The following is a 15,946-nucleotide window of genomic DNA, read 5'->3' on the forward strand; positions in this document are numbered from 1 at the left end:
TTGCCCGTCTTTGAACCCTCTCCAGCTCCACTATATCTTTCTTGTACACTGGTGCCCAGTACTGTACACAGTATTCCATGTGTGGTCTGACTAGTGACTTGTACAGTGGTAGAATTATTTCCTTGTCGTGGGCATCTATGCCCCTTTTGATGCACCCCATGATTTTATTTGCTTTAGCAGCAGCTGCCTGACACTGGTCGCTACAGGTAAATTTACTGTTAACTAAAACTCCTAAGTCCTTTTCCATGTCAGTCGTCCCCAGTGTTTTCCCATTTAATACATATTCCCAGCCTGGATTTTTCCTCCCCATGTGCATAACCTTACATTTATCTGTGTTGAACCTCATCTGCCACATCCCAGCCCAAGCCTCCAACCTATGTAGATCCATTTGTAATCGTGCACTGTCCTCTATTGTGTTAACCACGTTACAGAGCTTAGTATCGTCTGCAAAGATTGATACTTTACTATACAATCCCTCTACAAGGTCATTAATAAATATATTAAAAAGAATAGGACCCAAAACTGACCCCTGTGGTACCCCACTAGCAACAGTAACCCACTCAGAGTATATACCATTAATAACCACCCTCTGTTTCCTATCACTGAGCCAGTTACTTACCCACATACACACATTCTCCCCCAGCCCAAGCATTCTCATTTTATGTACCAGCCTTTTATGTGGCACCGTATCAAATGCTTTGGAAAAATCAAGATATACGACATCCAGCGATTCACCCCGATCCAGTCTTGAGCTCACCTCCTCATAAAAGCTGATCAGGTTAGTTTGACAGGACCGATCCCTTGTAAACCCATGCTGATATGGAGTCATACGCTTATTTTCATTGAGATACTCCAAAATAGCATCTCTTAGGAAACCCTCAAACAGTTTACACACAACAGAAGTTAAACTAACAGGCCTATAATTCCCCGGGTCACTTTTTGTCCCCTTTTTGAATATTGGCACAACATTTGCTATGCGCCAGTCCTGGGGAACAGACCCGGTCACTATAGAGTCCTTGAATATTAGAAATAGGGGTCTGTCTATTACATTACTTAACTCCCTTAGAACGCGGGGGTGAATGCCATCTGGACCTGGTGATTTGTCTATTTTGATTTTTTTTAGGTGGCACTGCACTTCTTCCTGGGTTAGACAGGCGACATGTACTGGGGCAGTTATCTCATTCTGCTGTATATTACCTGGCATTTCATTTTCCTCTGTGAATACAGCAGAGAAGAATATATTTAATAGATTAGCTTTTTCCTGATCCCCGTCTATAACTTCTCCCTCATTACTTTTTAAGGGGCCAACGCTTTCATTTTTAACCTTTTTACTATTTATATAGTTAAAGAACATTTTGGGGTTTGTCTTACTCTCTTTGGCAATGAGTCTTTCTGTCTCCACTTTTGCTGCTTTTATCTGATTTTTACATATTTTATTTTTTTCCCGATAGCTTTTTAGTGCTTCCTCACTACCTTCCTGTTTTAGTATCTTAAATGCCTTTTTTTTGCCATTTATTACCCCCTTTACATTTTTATTTATCCACATTGGTTTTCTCTTGTTCCTGACTCTTTTATTCCCATACGGTATGTACCTTTCACAGTGAGAATTTAAGATATCCTTAAAAATCTCCCATTGAGTGTCTGTACTCTTGTTTTTGAGGACATTTTCCCAATTTACAGTGTTAAGGGCTTCTCTTAGTTGATCAAACTTTGCCTTCCTAAAGTTCATGGTTCTTGTGGCTCCTCTAAGAGTTCCCTTATTGAAGGACAAGTTATAATGTATCATATTGTGATCACTATTTCCTAGATGCCCCCTGACCTGCACATTAGTTACTCTGTCAGGTCTGTTGGTTAATATTAAGTCCAGTAGGGCGCCCCCTCTGGTCGGGTCCTGTACCATTTGGGACAGATAATTATCCTTACTTATAGTCAGAAACCGGTTTCCTTTATGAGATTCACAGGTCTCTGTTTCCCAGTTTATGTCGGGATAGTTAAAGTCCCCCATAATAACCACCTCATTGTGATTTGCTGCCTTGTTTATTTGCTTTAATAATTGATCTTCTGCTGCTTCCATTATATTTGGTGGCTTATAGCAAACCCCGATCAGTATTTTATTATTTTTCTTTCCATATATTTCTACCCATAATGACTCCACATTATCATTTCCCTCACATATATTCTCCCGCAGTGTGGCCTTTAGGCTGGACTTTACATAAAGGCAAACTCCTCCCCCTTTTCGTTTTTTTCGATCCTTCCTGAATAGACTATAACCCTGTATGTTAACCGCCCAGTCATAGCTATCATCCAACCATGTCTCTGTTATACCTACTATGTCATAGTTTTCTTCAGACATTATTAACTCCAGTTCGTCAGTTTTATTGGTCAGACTTCTGGCATTAGTAAGCATACAATTTAGAGGTGTATGGTTTTTTTCCCTATGAAGCCTATCCCTATTGACTATTCTAACCCCTCCCTCCGCTCCACCCCCAGGTACATTTATAAGCCCCAGCTTTCTATCTACACTATCTTCCCCTTCTATATTGTAGTTTCCCTCCCCCCCTTTACCTAGTTTAAACACTCCTCCACCCTTCTGGCCATCTTCTCCCCGAGCACAGCTGCACCCTCCCCATTGAGGTGCAGCCCGTCCCTACCGTAGAGCCTGTATCCGACAGAGAAGTCGGCCCAGTTCTCCATGAACCCAAACCCCTCCTTCCTACACCAGCTTCTGAGCCACTTGTTTAGCTCCCTAATCTCCCGCTGCCTCTCTGGTGTGGCACGTGGTACAGGTAATATTTCAGAAAATACTACCTTGGAGGTCCTTGCCTTAAGCTTGCTACCTAAGTCCCTGAAATCATTTTTAAGGACACTCCGCCTACCTCTCACTTTGTCATTGGTGCCAATGTGCACCATGACTGCTGGGTCTTCTCCAGCCCCCCCCAGTAATCGGTCAACCCGATCCGCGATGTGCCGAACGCGAGCGCCAGGCAGACAACACACTGTTCGGCGATCCCGGTCTTTGTGACAGATCGCCCTGTCTGTCCCCCTAATAATTGAGTCCCCCACTACCAGCACCTGTCTGGCCTGCACTGCGCTCCTCCTTCCCTCCTTACTGGAGCAGACACCCCTCTGGTGGTCAGAGGCAGTGACCACCACTGTTGATTTTAAACTTGTGTACACTTTTTTGATATGATACCGTATTTCCCCAAGTATAGGACGCTCCCTTGTATAAGACGCACCCCTATTTTGGGGGGCCAAAATAAAATATATATATATATATATTACATAAAGTTATTGTACTGGCTGCCTGGGCATGATACGAGTGTGATTGATGTTGGCTGCTAGCAACTGTTAGCAATCGCACTCCTATCATGTTCAGGCAGCCAGTACATGCACATCACTTTCAGCCTCCCTGTTCCCCCTACAAATGGATCCATGCTAACACATATATACATACATTTACTCCCACACCTTACCTGAGCTGCCTCTCGCCGACTTCCGTGGGGGCCACTGTTTCCCCTCTGCCTTGCTTGAGCAGGACCAGGAACTGAGTGGAGTCATGTGACGCGATGTGCATTTACGTGACTCCACTGGGTTCCTGTGCAGCCACGACGGATCAAGGTAAGCAGGTCCCCTTTTTAGAAAGAAAAAAAAATCTACCACCACTATATAAGACGCACCAAATTTTTTCTAAAAAAGGTGCATCTTACACATGGGGAAATACGGTAATATATATATATTTGTAGTATATTTTTCACTTTTAATATAATGATATTTATATATACACAATGACTGGCTATCTTTGCACTGTCACTTTATATATAGACTGGTCAGTTTGCACTGTCACTTTAAATTATGTAGGATCGGGTGTGTCCAACCCCTTAATCACTTGTTTTGCATAAATATTTGAGCATGTGCACTTATGTTTCTAAGGCTTGAGAAAGACCTGTGTCGAAAAAACGTTGCCTGTGTGAAATAAACTCACCTTACCATTTGAGTGCTGAGCCTCTGCTTTTTTATTTTGGATTTAGAATTAACAGTGACACTACGCATGCTAGTCACGCAATGCCACACACATGCATACAAAACAGTCACACTACCCTATGCACATGCATACTGCTCTCTATAGCCACACTACCCTAGGGAAGTACAAACTACCCTGGTCACAGTCATACTAAACAATAGAACATTACAGTGATACTACCCATACTGCACACATGCATATCCCGCCATACAAAGTCACACAACCCTATACAAAAGTATACTATAACCAACACACAGTGACTGTACTCTATGCACATGCATACTACCCTGCATACGGTTACCGTGTCTCCCACCAACCTTCACAAAGGCTACCAGAGCAAATAGCTGCCACCCATGGGAGCAATAATCATCCAAATCCAGTGCACAGGAAATCAAGATACCTGCTCATACTAGTATACACAAAATGTTTGTCCAACGCTAAGATATTTATTTAATCATTAAACACAAGTATATGGGTTAATTTATTGTACTGAACAGTAGAATTTATGGTTTGAATAAGTGACATATCACAAATTTGTTGGTCTCTCCCATGAAAACATTTCATGTGAACGTTTTTTCTGTAAATTTGAAAGCAAAACCACTGAAATGTCTGAGCACTGTAACTCAAATCCAACCCACATCTTTGGTCAGCCATTTTTTCAAATTTACGTATCTTAACTATACAGTAGTAGTGTCCTGTTTTTACCACTGCTGCTTATTGAATCTCTTTTTATTGAGTTCTTCCATCCACGGTAAATTAATATATTTTAGGGCTGTGCATGTCAACGTATTGTCAACAAATGCATCTCTACCTTGGCCCACTTACTACCATTTTACTGTAGGATAAGTTAGAGGAAATGATATGCAAGTTTGCATTGAACAATATATTGCGCACTCAAGGTATCACAGACTGTGACAAAGTCTTAGGTGATCAGGCCCCTTCCCCAAGGGTACTGCTGCTAAATGGGATGTTTACATAAGTCTCTGCTTTCCAGAGGTCCATTTATACTATGGAGGACTCGGCGACCCAGAACCGCCTCCATAAGACTACATAAAGGGTGGTGTTTGCCTTTAAGACACGGATCGCCATTATATGATGTCATATCCCGGCTCTCTGTATTGAGGGGCGGCCGCAGAGGGGGAGGTTGGAGTCTCGAGTTGCATAGGGCAGCGGCAAAAGTAAATACACCTCTGCATAGGGGTGTTTAATACAAACCAAGATATTCCTATTTAATGCCATTATACCTTATAATTTTAATAATATTTTAAAAACACTGGAAATCAAGGAGCCCATTTAACAATGAAATCCACCAACACAGCAGCAATGGACACACAAATTCATAAAAAAGAAGTACCCCGTAGAAAGAGGTGTACAACAAGTCAACCCCACCCCATTTAAAGTGAGTTCATACAAGTGTCAATGACCTTCTTGTTGTGGGCCTGGTGGCTGTAGAATACCTTCCAGGATCTGATAGCTGCGCAGAGTAGTCAACGTTTCCTCATACACTGCATTAATACTGAAGCATATATTCTTAGTTTGCAGTTGCGTACAGTGACAAATCACAACAATCCCTATAGCCATCATCAACATGAACAGGATGAAGACAACAAGGCGGCCCAGCCACGATTGCCTCTGCTGCTGCTTCTTCTCAATGGGAATGGCAAACACTTCTGTAGGTGTATAAAAATGCACGTGTATATATATATATATATTATACAATGAGGAAACGTGTATTATGCCGTCACTAAAATACTTACTGTGATTGTAAGATTTTTCATTCTCTGTGTTATTCTTTACTTGTCTCTGAGCTGCCTGTAAAGCATTGTAGTCTCTCCTCTTTTTATCTTTTTGCCGGGCTTTCTCCCGACGCCTCAGCTGTCTTTGCCGCTCCTCCTTCTGTTGCTGCTCAGCTTCATGTTTCTGCTTCTGTGCTGAAACAAACCTGGTGTTGTCAATTAACCTCCCTACTGTACATTAGTGAAGAAAAAAAAAAACACTTTGCTGCCTGTTAATACTTACCTTGTTCCATCAGAAGTTTACGCTGCATTTCTTTTTCCAGATCAGACTGAACAATCTTCATGTACTGAAGAACCTGCACAGAACACAATTTATATGACTCTCTTACAGTTTAAAGGGGGGGCAAGCCATGGACGCAGACAACCCCCGCTGCTAACCGCACCTCCTTCTGGCTGCAGCGGAAGTTGTCTACGCGAATTGCGTAGACGTCTACATGTTGCCCCGGCTACACACCGGGGAGTCAGAAGCACCGTTAAAGTTTGGGGGGGCATAAGACAGGAGGATCCAGGTCCCCTGCAGCGCTGCGGGGGATCTGGATCTTAGTCTCATAGTCAGACCTATTTGAGGTCTGATTCATAAGACGACCCTGATTATAAGCACTTGCTCTGAAAAAAACCTTGTCTTATAATCGAGCAAATACGGTAATATTTACATAGGTTTAGCATTTAGATTCCACCACTTACATTTCATAGGCTATATTATCTCAACTCACCCCCTGGGCACATTCTTTACACTGCTTCTCATCCAGGCAGTCGCCAGCTACTTTGGCCAGAGCTGGATTGAGTGGATTGTCTTTTAGATCAAGCCACTTGAGGTTCTGTTTCCAAAAGAAAGTGTGAACAAAACATGTATGCACTACCAATTCACAACATACCACAAACCCCCAAAATGTAACATCTCATGTTATATCGCACAATATTAAATATCATGAACCGAATAACTGCAGTTTAAATTTGTTTGATCACTCCCTCACTTCTTCACATCGAAAGCACCAGCACCTCGGGTTTGTTAGCAACACATACAACCAATCTATGCAAATATAACAGGACAACTGGGGACTTGGTATTATAATAATAATCACCCCTATAACTATTCTGAAACAAGATGATTTGTGCCCAATAATTCACCCTTTTTTATGCTACTGGGAAATGACAAAGAAAGTAAAGGTAGCGCTGCCTGGCAGGAAATTATAAAATCCCCAGGAATCTCCTCCATATCCTAAGTGAACAAAGCCTGATGTACGCAACACTATTAGAGTGGAAATTATGCTACTGATGTACCCATAGTATTAAGATCAAATATAAATAAATAAAAAAGATAGAGATCACAAAACTCATTATAATACTCTCCTGCTAATCTTGGGAGTCCTCAGCTGACGCAACAAAGTCAACAGCAAGGAGTAAAAGTGTGTAGATTCTTCCAAACTCCTGCCTTACCAAATTTGATCCACCTAAACATCAGCTGCCCTTGCCCAAGACATTGAATCAGCCCCAGTAGAATGAAGACATAATGCAGAAAGAGGTTCCTTTATCAACCTAAGGTGCCAACCATGTGAGAGATACGTGGTTGGCAAAGTAGGCTTTATGGCTATAAACCGAATTCTTACCTGGGAATTCCTTTTCCTTGCTGGCACAGACAGAGAGAGATAGCTCTGCCTATCAGGTAGGGCAGAAACAAAAATAATTTCCCTGTGAAGTTTGGCAGACATCAGTGAAGAAATAGCTGCCTGAAAACTGTCAAAATTACCCTAGTTGAACACCTTGACTTGTCTACTGTTCATATAGTTTTATGGGGTAATTTACAGTGGGGGCTTCCAAAATGTCCCAAATGGGACATGGGCCCAGTAAACCAATTTCTGAAAATTCCAAATTTGAAAACTAAAATGCGCACGTTCCAGTTTTGCCCTCATAGCTTCATCAAAAAATGCATGAACCATGCACGTGAGGCCTTGTTGGAACCGGGGGATGCTGGTGAACACAATTTGGAGTTGCACATATTCTATACAAAATATAATATGAAATTTAAAGCAACATAGGCAAAAAAAACCCAAAAAGATATAAAAATACCTCACAATTTGACAGCAATTGGTGATAAAATGACCCTAGTTGTACACCTTGACTTATCTACTATTCATAAACATAATTTTGGGGGGAATAATCAGTATCTGTGACAACTATTGCAGTTATTAGCCTACCATGCCAAATTCAAATTTTTTTTTACAAACATGATGCATGCCTTGCAATATTTGCCCTATACTGGTCAAAATAGATGAAGATCATGGCCATATTGGGTGGTTTCAAAATCAGGACAAGTTAATGCAGGACTTGACAAATTTGTTGTGAATCTAGGCGCCAGGTAAAAAAGTTAGGAGCCAGGATTTTTTTAAACTAACAGTTGGTTAGGAGTGATCGGATCATCATCAGCCCACTTACTAAACTCACAGCGTTTGACCTGGAAGCACCCTGGACTTTCAGGTCAGTGCTGTTTTTTTTTTAATTATTAATTATTATTTTATTTTATTTTTTAACTCTTTCGATGCTGATGTTCCATTGGAGCACAGCATTGACTGATATTTAGTCCCCACAAGCTTGTGGGGAAAAATGTTAATCCTGCAATGCCACGAATGTGTCATACACAAGTGTGGCATTGAAGGGGTTAACGCTGCACTGTCGCTCTCATGGAGCGATCAGGCAGCAGGGGGGGTGTTGGGGCTGGCCTCCACACTCATGTGGAGACCAAAGAACCTTCTCCCCTGTCCCTGAAGCTGCCTCTGGCAGTTGGGACTCAATTGCTGGTCTATAGACCAGCCATTGCAGGGAGGGGAGTCTTTGATGACTGCTGTAGGCTTCCATGCCTACAGGAATCATCAAAGGGCTTGTGGGGGCTCGTTTTTGCTGTTGCTGGTCTGCCTGGGCTTCCAGGCAGACCACCAGCAGCAGAGCCCCGTACAAAACGGGAATTAACCCCTAAATGCCGCGATAGCGGCATTGAAGGGGTTAACGCTGCACTGTCGCTCTCATGGAGCAATCAGGCAGCAGGGGGGTGTTGGGTCAGGTCCCCACACTTGTGTGGGGGCCCAATCAACACACAACCCCCTTACCTGAAGCTGCCTGTGGCAGCTGAAAACACGATTGCTGGTTTTGCAGCAACGGCGGTTTCAGCCTACAGGATCACTCCGTGGGAGTGATCTCAGGCTCGGGGGCGGGCTCTGAGTGGCTGTGCTGTCTGCCCAGACTCCTGGGCAGATAGCAGCAGCAGCGCCCCCATGTGGTTACTCAGCCTCTTACATCCACATTTTTTTATGGATGTAAGAGGCTGACAAAACCTAGGCGCCAGGACAAAATTCTCTGTCGCCATGGCGACCTGGGATTTGTCGAGGCCTGAGTTAATGAATATATTTTGGATAATTTTTTCCCATTGGTTCAATGTGTGTACAATTTGTACTACCCAGCTTAATATGGTTTCAAATGAAAGTCCTACTTGTGCTGAAAAAAACAAAATATGATTTGTGTGGGTGCACTAATTGAGGAGAAATTACAGTTGAAGAAAGACATAGCAAAAAAGGCTCCGGTCTTTTAGCGCAACCTTAGTAACAAAAACCCGGTCCTGAAGGGGTTAATATACGAACAATGAGTCACACCACACAAAAACGTTTTAGATTTGAGAATTTGACACACTTTGTCAAACTATGTAATAGTAATTTTTTTTTCCACACAAATTGTATTTTAGTTATAGATATACAGGTTCTGGTATATGTCACTGTCAAACAACACCCCAATGTGTGTTCAGGAACATCTCCTGAGTACAGCGATACCCCACATGCATGGGTTTGTCAGATTGTTTGGCTGGCAAAGGGCTACTTTTGGGGCATGCGTAATTCAGGTGGTCATTTGGTCATTCTGCCTCCATCTCCTCTTTGGAATATCTTTGAAACCGGTTAACTCAATTTAACCCATTTAAACCATATATTTTTGAAAACTAGCCACCCCAGGGTATTTCAAATTCTGTTTTTTTAACCCTTTCCATGCACCCATTATACAACCACACTTTGTCAAACTTTGTAATAGAAATTATTTTTATTTTTTTTCACACTTGTGAAATTGTACTTTAGTTATAGATATACAGGTGCTGGTATATGTCACTGTCAAACAACACCCCAAAGTGTGTTCAGGAACATCTCCTGAGTGCAGTGATACCCCACATGCATGGGTTTGTCGTGTTGTTTGAGATTTAAAATGCCACATTTGGGAAGTGCACTTTTTTTCTCCGTTTTGGTCAGTCTGTACCTATGCCCTATCTTTGAGCTTGGCCACTCCAATTTACCCCATCAGCCATTTTTTTTTTTTATATTAGACACCCCTTGGGTATTTGAAGTGCTTTTATTTTAACTCTTTGTTGAGAAATTTTAGCGCTTGCTCAAAATAATAAACTTAATTTTTTTATTTTAATACTTTTTTTTACACATTTTGCTGGTACTGGATGGTTCCTCTAGTGACATCACTGCATAATTATTTTAAAATTTTAGCACATTTATTTTTTTATATTTTACTAATCACATTGTGATTAGAAAGCTGGGCTCCATTGACTTGCATGGTTGAATGCAGTACCTGTATTCAACCTGCAAGTGGAGCCAGAGTTCTCTAGAGGGTCTGGAGACCATCTAGCGAACTTTTAAAACTTGATTGTTTTTTTTACAGGGCGGCCTGCTATCTTGCTGATGGCGAAGATCACCGGCAGTGGCGGCTGTGACCGCTCTCCAGAGCGGTCACAGTCCATCCCGAGGTAAGTGTTTGGTGTTACTGGATGCCTCCTGATCGAGGCATTCCAGCGACATCGAGGCATTACAGCAACACCGTTAATTTTTTGACGGTTCAGGACCGTCAAAGGTCGTTAAGTGACCGTTTTTCCGTGACGGTCCAGAACCGGCAAAGGTCGTTAAGGGGTTAAAAGGTAACAGAACATTGTATTAGGCTGGTCAGTAAGAGCCACTGTGGTACTGCGCAGAAGTGGTCAAAATCATATAAAAACAAGAAGTCAGCCTTTGGTAAATACAAAAAAAAACAAAGTGAAGAAGATAGACAGATATAAGAACATAAGAAGAAGAAAATTATTAATGTAAACTATTTTTTCATATTTAATAAAAGCTGTGATTGAGAAAAACATTTTTTTGTTTTTATTTGCCAACCTGCCCTGCAGGGGATCTGGATCTTAGTCTCATAGTCAGACCTCTATTTGAGGTCTGATTATAAAATGAGGGGTATTTTTCAGAGGAATTTCACAGGTACCTCTTAAAAAATTGAAATGGTGGTGGTGTTAGTTGAGCGATCAAATTCAGATCTGAGGATACAGACAAGCCTCTTCTTCTAGGTTGGATTCTACATTTCACCTACAAAGAACTTCTAACCCAAGGATGTAATGCTAGTTGCTGATTGAGGAAAGCACTCTGACAACTGTCCAAACAGGTTCTGCTAAGTAGATGCCTTTTAACAGTTTCCTATTTTGTAGCCATCATCTGACATTTTTTTCATTGTAGCAGGAGAAAAAAAAACAACTGATCCCAAACCCCTGCTTCCCTTATGTGAGAAAGGACCCAAGATATCACCAGTCCCAGATGCTTCATGATCAGTCTAAACTGCACTTTCACTGATGCATAATTATAGTAGTCAGGACTACGAGATTCTGGAAGAAATGTCTTCTGTAGGGAGGTGTCAATTCCTAAACTCAGAAATGCAACTGTTCTTAAAGATTAGATTTTTTCAAATTTAAAATCCATGTCTTGAAATCCTACTGTTCTCTGAATATGAGAGCATAAAATATTCTCAGACACAGCTGCCAGTAACAAGTCATCCAGAAATGTCACTATTCTATGTATTCCTTAACACTGCTGTAACCTCTAACATTTTGGAAAGACACAGGGGGGACTGAGGCAAGGCTGAACAGTATTGTCTGAAGCTGAATATGCTACATTACTTGAGAGCGAATTGCCACCCTCATAAACGTACATCCAGTCTTGCCTGGAAGCTTCCTGGGGACAAGATCCCTAAAGTGGATTTTTATGGGCTCCATCTCGAACTTGCAGTAAATAATAAAATTATTTAGGAATCTGAACTCCACAATCAGCCCAAAGCCTTTGGAATCACAAGGACCAGACAGTAAATGCCTCTTTGTTTCTGACATAATGGAACTGGAATCAAAAGCTTTTTTGGATATATTGCCACCTGGAATTAGAGGAGATGCGCGTATCACTCCCAATTTCATCACACTGCAGCAGAAACAGAGCGCCCAAGGGCTGTAAAACCTCTAGGGACCTGCCTAAGGATTCTGCCCCAGCACTTAGTAGCTGCCTGGTTGCACAAGGACCAAACCAGTACAGAACACAAGGCTTCTCCAACTCCCCAGAGTACAGTACAGTGCACTCCCACAAGCTCTACTAAACAATAAATGGGAGAAGATAGCTCACCTACCCCAGACAGCATAAGGGGTAGGTTACGGGGATTTTACAAGTTCACGCCTTATCTATCTTCACCGCTTCATGCTTCTGGGAATGACATGAGAAAATCATGCATACTACACTATATGCACTACCAGTTGTACCAAGGTGCCCTATTCCATATACAGGTGAACACTCTCCAACAGTTGTAACTCTGATTCTTCAGTTATAAAACATAACTATTCGGCTTACAGAAAACGGTTTCAAAAACTCTACATCCTCATGCATTTTGCAACAATTGTTTTGGGCAGCTGGTGGTTAACAGGCTCAAAGGTACAGAGATGACACTTTCACTCGACAGTTTTTCTTTTTGCCTCTAAGGCAGCCTAAATGGTGAAACGGGACAGGTTTTGTTTGTAATCTGAGAACATTGATTTTAAAACACTATGTATTTTGGTGTAACAGATTGATTTTAAAATGTTGACTTTTAATATTGTTAAATACCTATTATTATTATAGCCCATATTTTCATATCAAGCTAGAAAATTTCAGGGGCAATATCAACGACAAAAATTGTGTAGCCAGAAAAAAAGCACTATGGCCCTATATGACAATATCATCTACACACAGCCCCACTTCAAATACTAACTTTTACCTTTAGGTATGCAAAGGTGACAGGCAGCACTGTCAGTCGGTTCTGTAACAGATCCAGGTGTTGAAGATTTATCAGTCTCCCAAATTCAGATGGAAGTTGCACTAGCAGATTCTTACTGAGATCTAACTTTACAATGTGAATGAGAGAGCAAAAGTCCCCCTATGGGAAAAAAAGAATTAGAAGTTCTTAATAAAAAAGCGTGGAAAAATATACTGTGCAACAGTACTGTACATGTTTCCTCTGGAAAGTGAGATACCATCAATGCAACCTCTCACCGGTAATGCTGTCAGCTTGTTACAAGACAGGTCCAATACAGTGGCCTTTGGTATTGCTGCCTAAAATACAAAATAAAACATCCTGTTGATAACTGGTGTGTAATATATATATATATATATATATATATATATATATATATATATATATATATATATATATATATATATATTGTTTAAGGGTAATGTCAGTTGTACTGTGAAGGTAGATTGGTCCCTAGTTACCTCTAGCTAATTTCTTGAGAATTGGAAGCTTAAAGAAAGTTCCTATATAAAAGCAAAAGCAACACTGGTAATATACTGGTAGCTCCTAAAGGAATAATATCAAAGGGTCCAATAAAACAGATTATGGGCATTTTCCATCAACCGAGTGATTTGCATAACACAGAAGTTTATGGGAGGAAAATGCTTCTTGCCGTACATAACAGCATTGCCATTAAATATGTATTTAAAGTGTGACTGGCATGGAATAACTGCAATTATAGCCATTCTTTCTTGTAATGCCAGTGCTAATGTGCACAGGCTGTTAACAGTGGACCTTCACATCATACTGTCAGTGTGGGGAAAGCAATGTTTTTACCTTGAGCACTGCACACTGCCACAAGCCTTAATGGCCCCTATCGTTACCGCTGTGCAATATCTCTAAAGGATGCAGGGAGCTAGGTACAGCATACTATGGAGATCAAAGGTCTTCGCTTCCTACAAGGCCAATTGAGCAGCGTTGAAGCCTTAGGGGCTGCCACTCCCCACCGACCTACAAAGCTAGGCCAGAATGAGGACCATGAGTGCCTATATGCACGCTCACCAGTTCATTCTACATGTAGCAGCATGTGCCGCATTTCAGGATTGTAGAGATCAGAAGAAAAATAATATTTGGCCCATACATGGATATCTACTAACACAAAGTATATATATATATATATATATATATATATATATATATATATAAATACCATCGTAAGTGACCTGTAAGTTTTTGATTCAGAGCAAAAGTTTGTATGCTCATATTGGCATAAGTGTTTTAAATTACTTCCCGAAAAAGAAGGAAACTAGTGCTATATGACCTTGATATTTAGCAATCACTGAGTCCCTAAAAAATATAGATGAACAAATAATTGCCACCACAGGTAAACTATAATTTGTTGTTGCAAAAGCCCTCTACACAAAGACTAACCAGTTCCCGCACTGGTATTTCACTCATGTCACTCAAGCTCAAATCAAGCTCGTTTCCATCTAATTTGTCTTTCAGGTTTCCAAGCTTTGATGCACCTCGGGACATTTTTCCTGCAACAGAACAAAAACAATGATAAACAAAAAGTACTTATCCACCACACTTCGCAATTCAAAAAGTCTGTGGCTCGATATCTGCGAGATGCCTTATACCCTTACACTGGAAGTCGGATCGCCCTCCGACATTGCAGGCATGAATGTGTAAGGTACAGGAAATCAGGGTGATCGAGGACCTCTCGGCTACCTCTATAAAGCAAAGGGACGCCTACACTGCTACCTGGTTTCACTGGCTTATGTATGTGGGTGATCACTCTTCGTAGGTGCCTCGGTTGTTTTTCCGTTTGGGGCAGTTATACGTTGTTTCATGCTTCCATGCCGCCGATGTACCATTTGTGTTATCAAGTGTATTTATGCCTGTACACCTTTGCATTTCCATGTATTGCGTACTTACCTATGGTGTACTGTGACTTATTGCCATGTCATCTTGGCTTTATTGTGCTGATTCCCCTATTTTTCCTCCCCCCCCCTCTTCCCTTCTGTACCCCTTCTCCCCTATTATAAAATTGAAAAATCAAATAAACATTGGATTTTGAAAAGAAAAAAAAAGTACTTATCCAATTATCAACAATCACATTAACAGTCTGTTTATGATCACAGAATTTGCAACTTTATGGTACTATCCCCCCCACACCCCAAAGTGTTCCTGTTATCTTCTCATAAGCTATCACACCATCTATTGTCCAATCCCTCTCCACTGTTTCTTATCAATCTGTAAGGTCATTCCCTCTTTATTCAGCAAATACCCAGTCTCTCTCTCCATCCCCAGATATATACCTCTCTGGACATCTCTTTCCTAAATGGCAACTACCACCATATTTTATATCCTACTGTTATTCTATGATGATAAGAAATAAATATTTTTTCTCCCACAAATTGACATAAAATAGCAAGTTCTTGTGGCCTGGAAGTTTCTTGGAGATCATAACACTGCGTAAATTGCATCAGATGTGACACTGTGATAAGGTTTTAAATATAATCTGCTGCAAATTACATTAACAATCGTTAGCCATGTATTGTCAGAAAAACGGCAAAATGCATGTGTAACAGTGCTCTGGTTTCACATACAGTAGGTCTAACATCAGCTCAGGCTAGTACTACCCCTTACTGACCAAAGGTCACCTAGGAAAGGCAACACACACACACACACACACACACACACACACACACACACACACACACACACACACACACACACACACACACACACACACACACACACACACACACACACACACACACACACACACACACACACACACACACACACACACACGTTAACCTTTAACTGCCGCTCCCTTCAATAGGCTTCCTGAATTACCACCGCAATAGGACCTCAACTTCTACCATTCTGGGAGACGCTCTCCCACACTTCACCACCACCAGATTCCACTAGCGAAGCCATCTCTTCCCAGACGCCCATAACACATACTAACACATACCACTTTTCCATTCCATGGTCGTCAACAGCTTTCTCTGCATGT

At 41.3% G+C, this 15,946-nt stretch overlaps 1 protein-coding gene across 1 annotated transcript; it reads right to left on the minus strand.

Moving 5' to 3' along the window:
- Positions 1–5,437: 5,437 nt before the first annotated feature.
- On the minus strand, positions 5,438–14,454 carry LOC149281548 (leucine-rich repeat-containing protein 59-like). Its single transcript, XM_089499133.1, has 7 exons — positions 14,350–14,454; positions 13,179–13,238; positions 12,904–13,062; positions 6,531–6,635; positions 6,041–6,113; positions 5,779–5,952; positions 5,438–5,691 (listed from the first exon to the last, which is right to left on the minus strand). Exons 1-7 carry the CDS (start codon positions 14,452–14,454, stop codon positions 5,438–5,440), a joined length of 930 nt encoding a protein of 309 aa, XP_089355259.1.
- Between the last annotated feature and the right edge of the window lie 1,492 nt (positions 14,455–15,946).

Source organism: Sceloporus occidentalis, unplaced genomic scaffold, assembly GCF_023333645.1.
Source record: "Sceloporus occidentalis isolate IW3139 unplaced genomic scaffold, rSceOcc1.0.p SCAF_130, whole genome shotgun sequence".
NCBI lineage: Eukaryota > Metazoa > Chordata > Lepidosauria > Squamata > Phrynosomatidae > Sceloporus > Sceloporus occidentalis.

Excerpts from the sequence above, each read along its gene's own strand:
- LOC149281548 (XM_089499133.1), bottom strand. The coding sequence starts at position 14,454 with ATGTCCCGAGGTGCATCAAAGCTTGGAAACCTGAAAGACAAATTAGAT. Across the intron at positions 13,239-14,349 it reads AAATACCAGTGCGGGAACTG|GCAGCAATACCAAAGGCCAC; the intron begins GTTAGTCTTTGT and ends TTTGTATTTTAG. Across the intron at positions 6,636-12,903 it reads TCACCTTTGCATACCTAAAG|AACCTCAAGTGGCTTGATCT; the intron begins GTAAAAGTTAGT and ends TTTTGGAAACAG.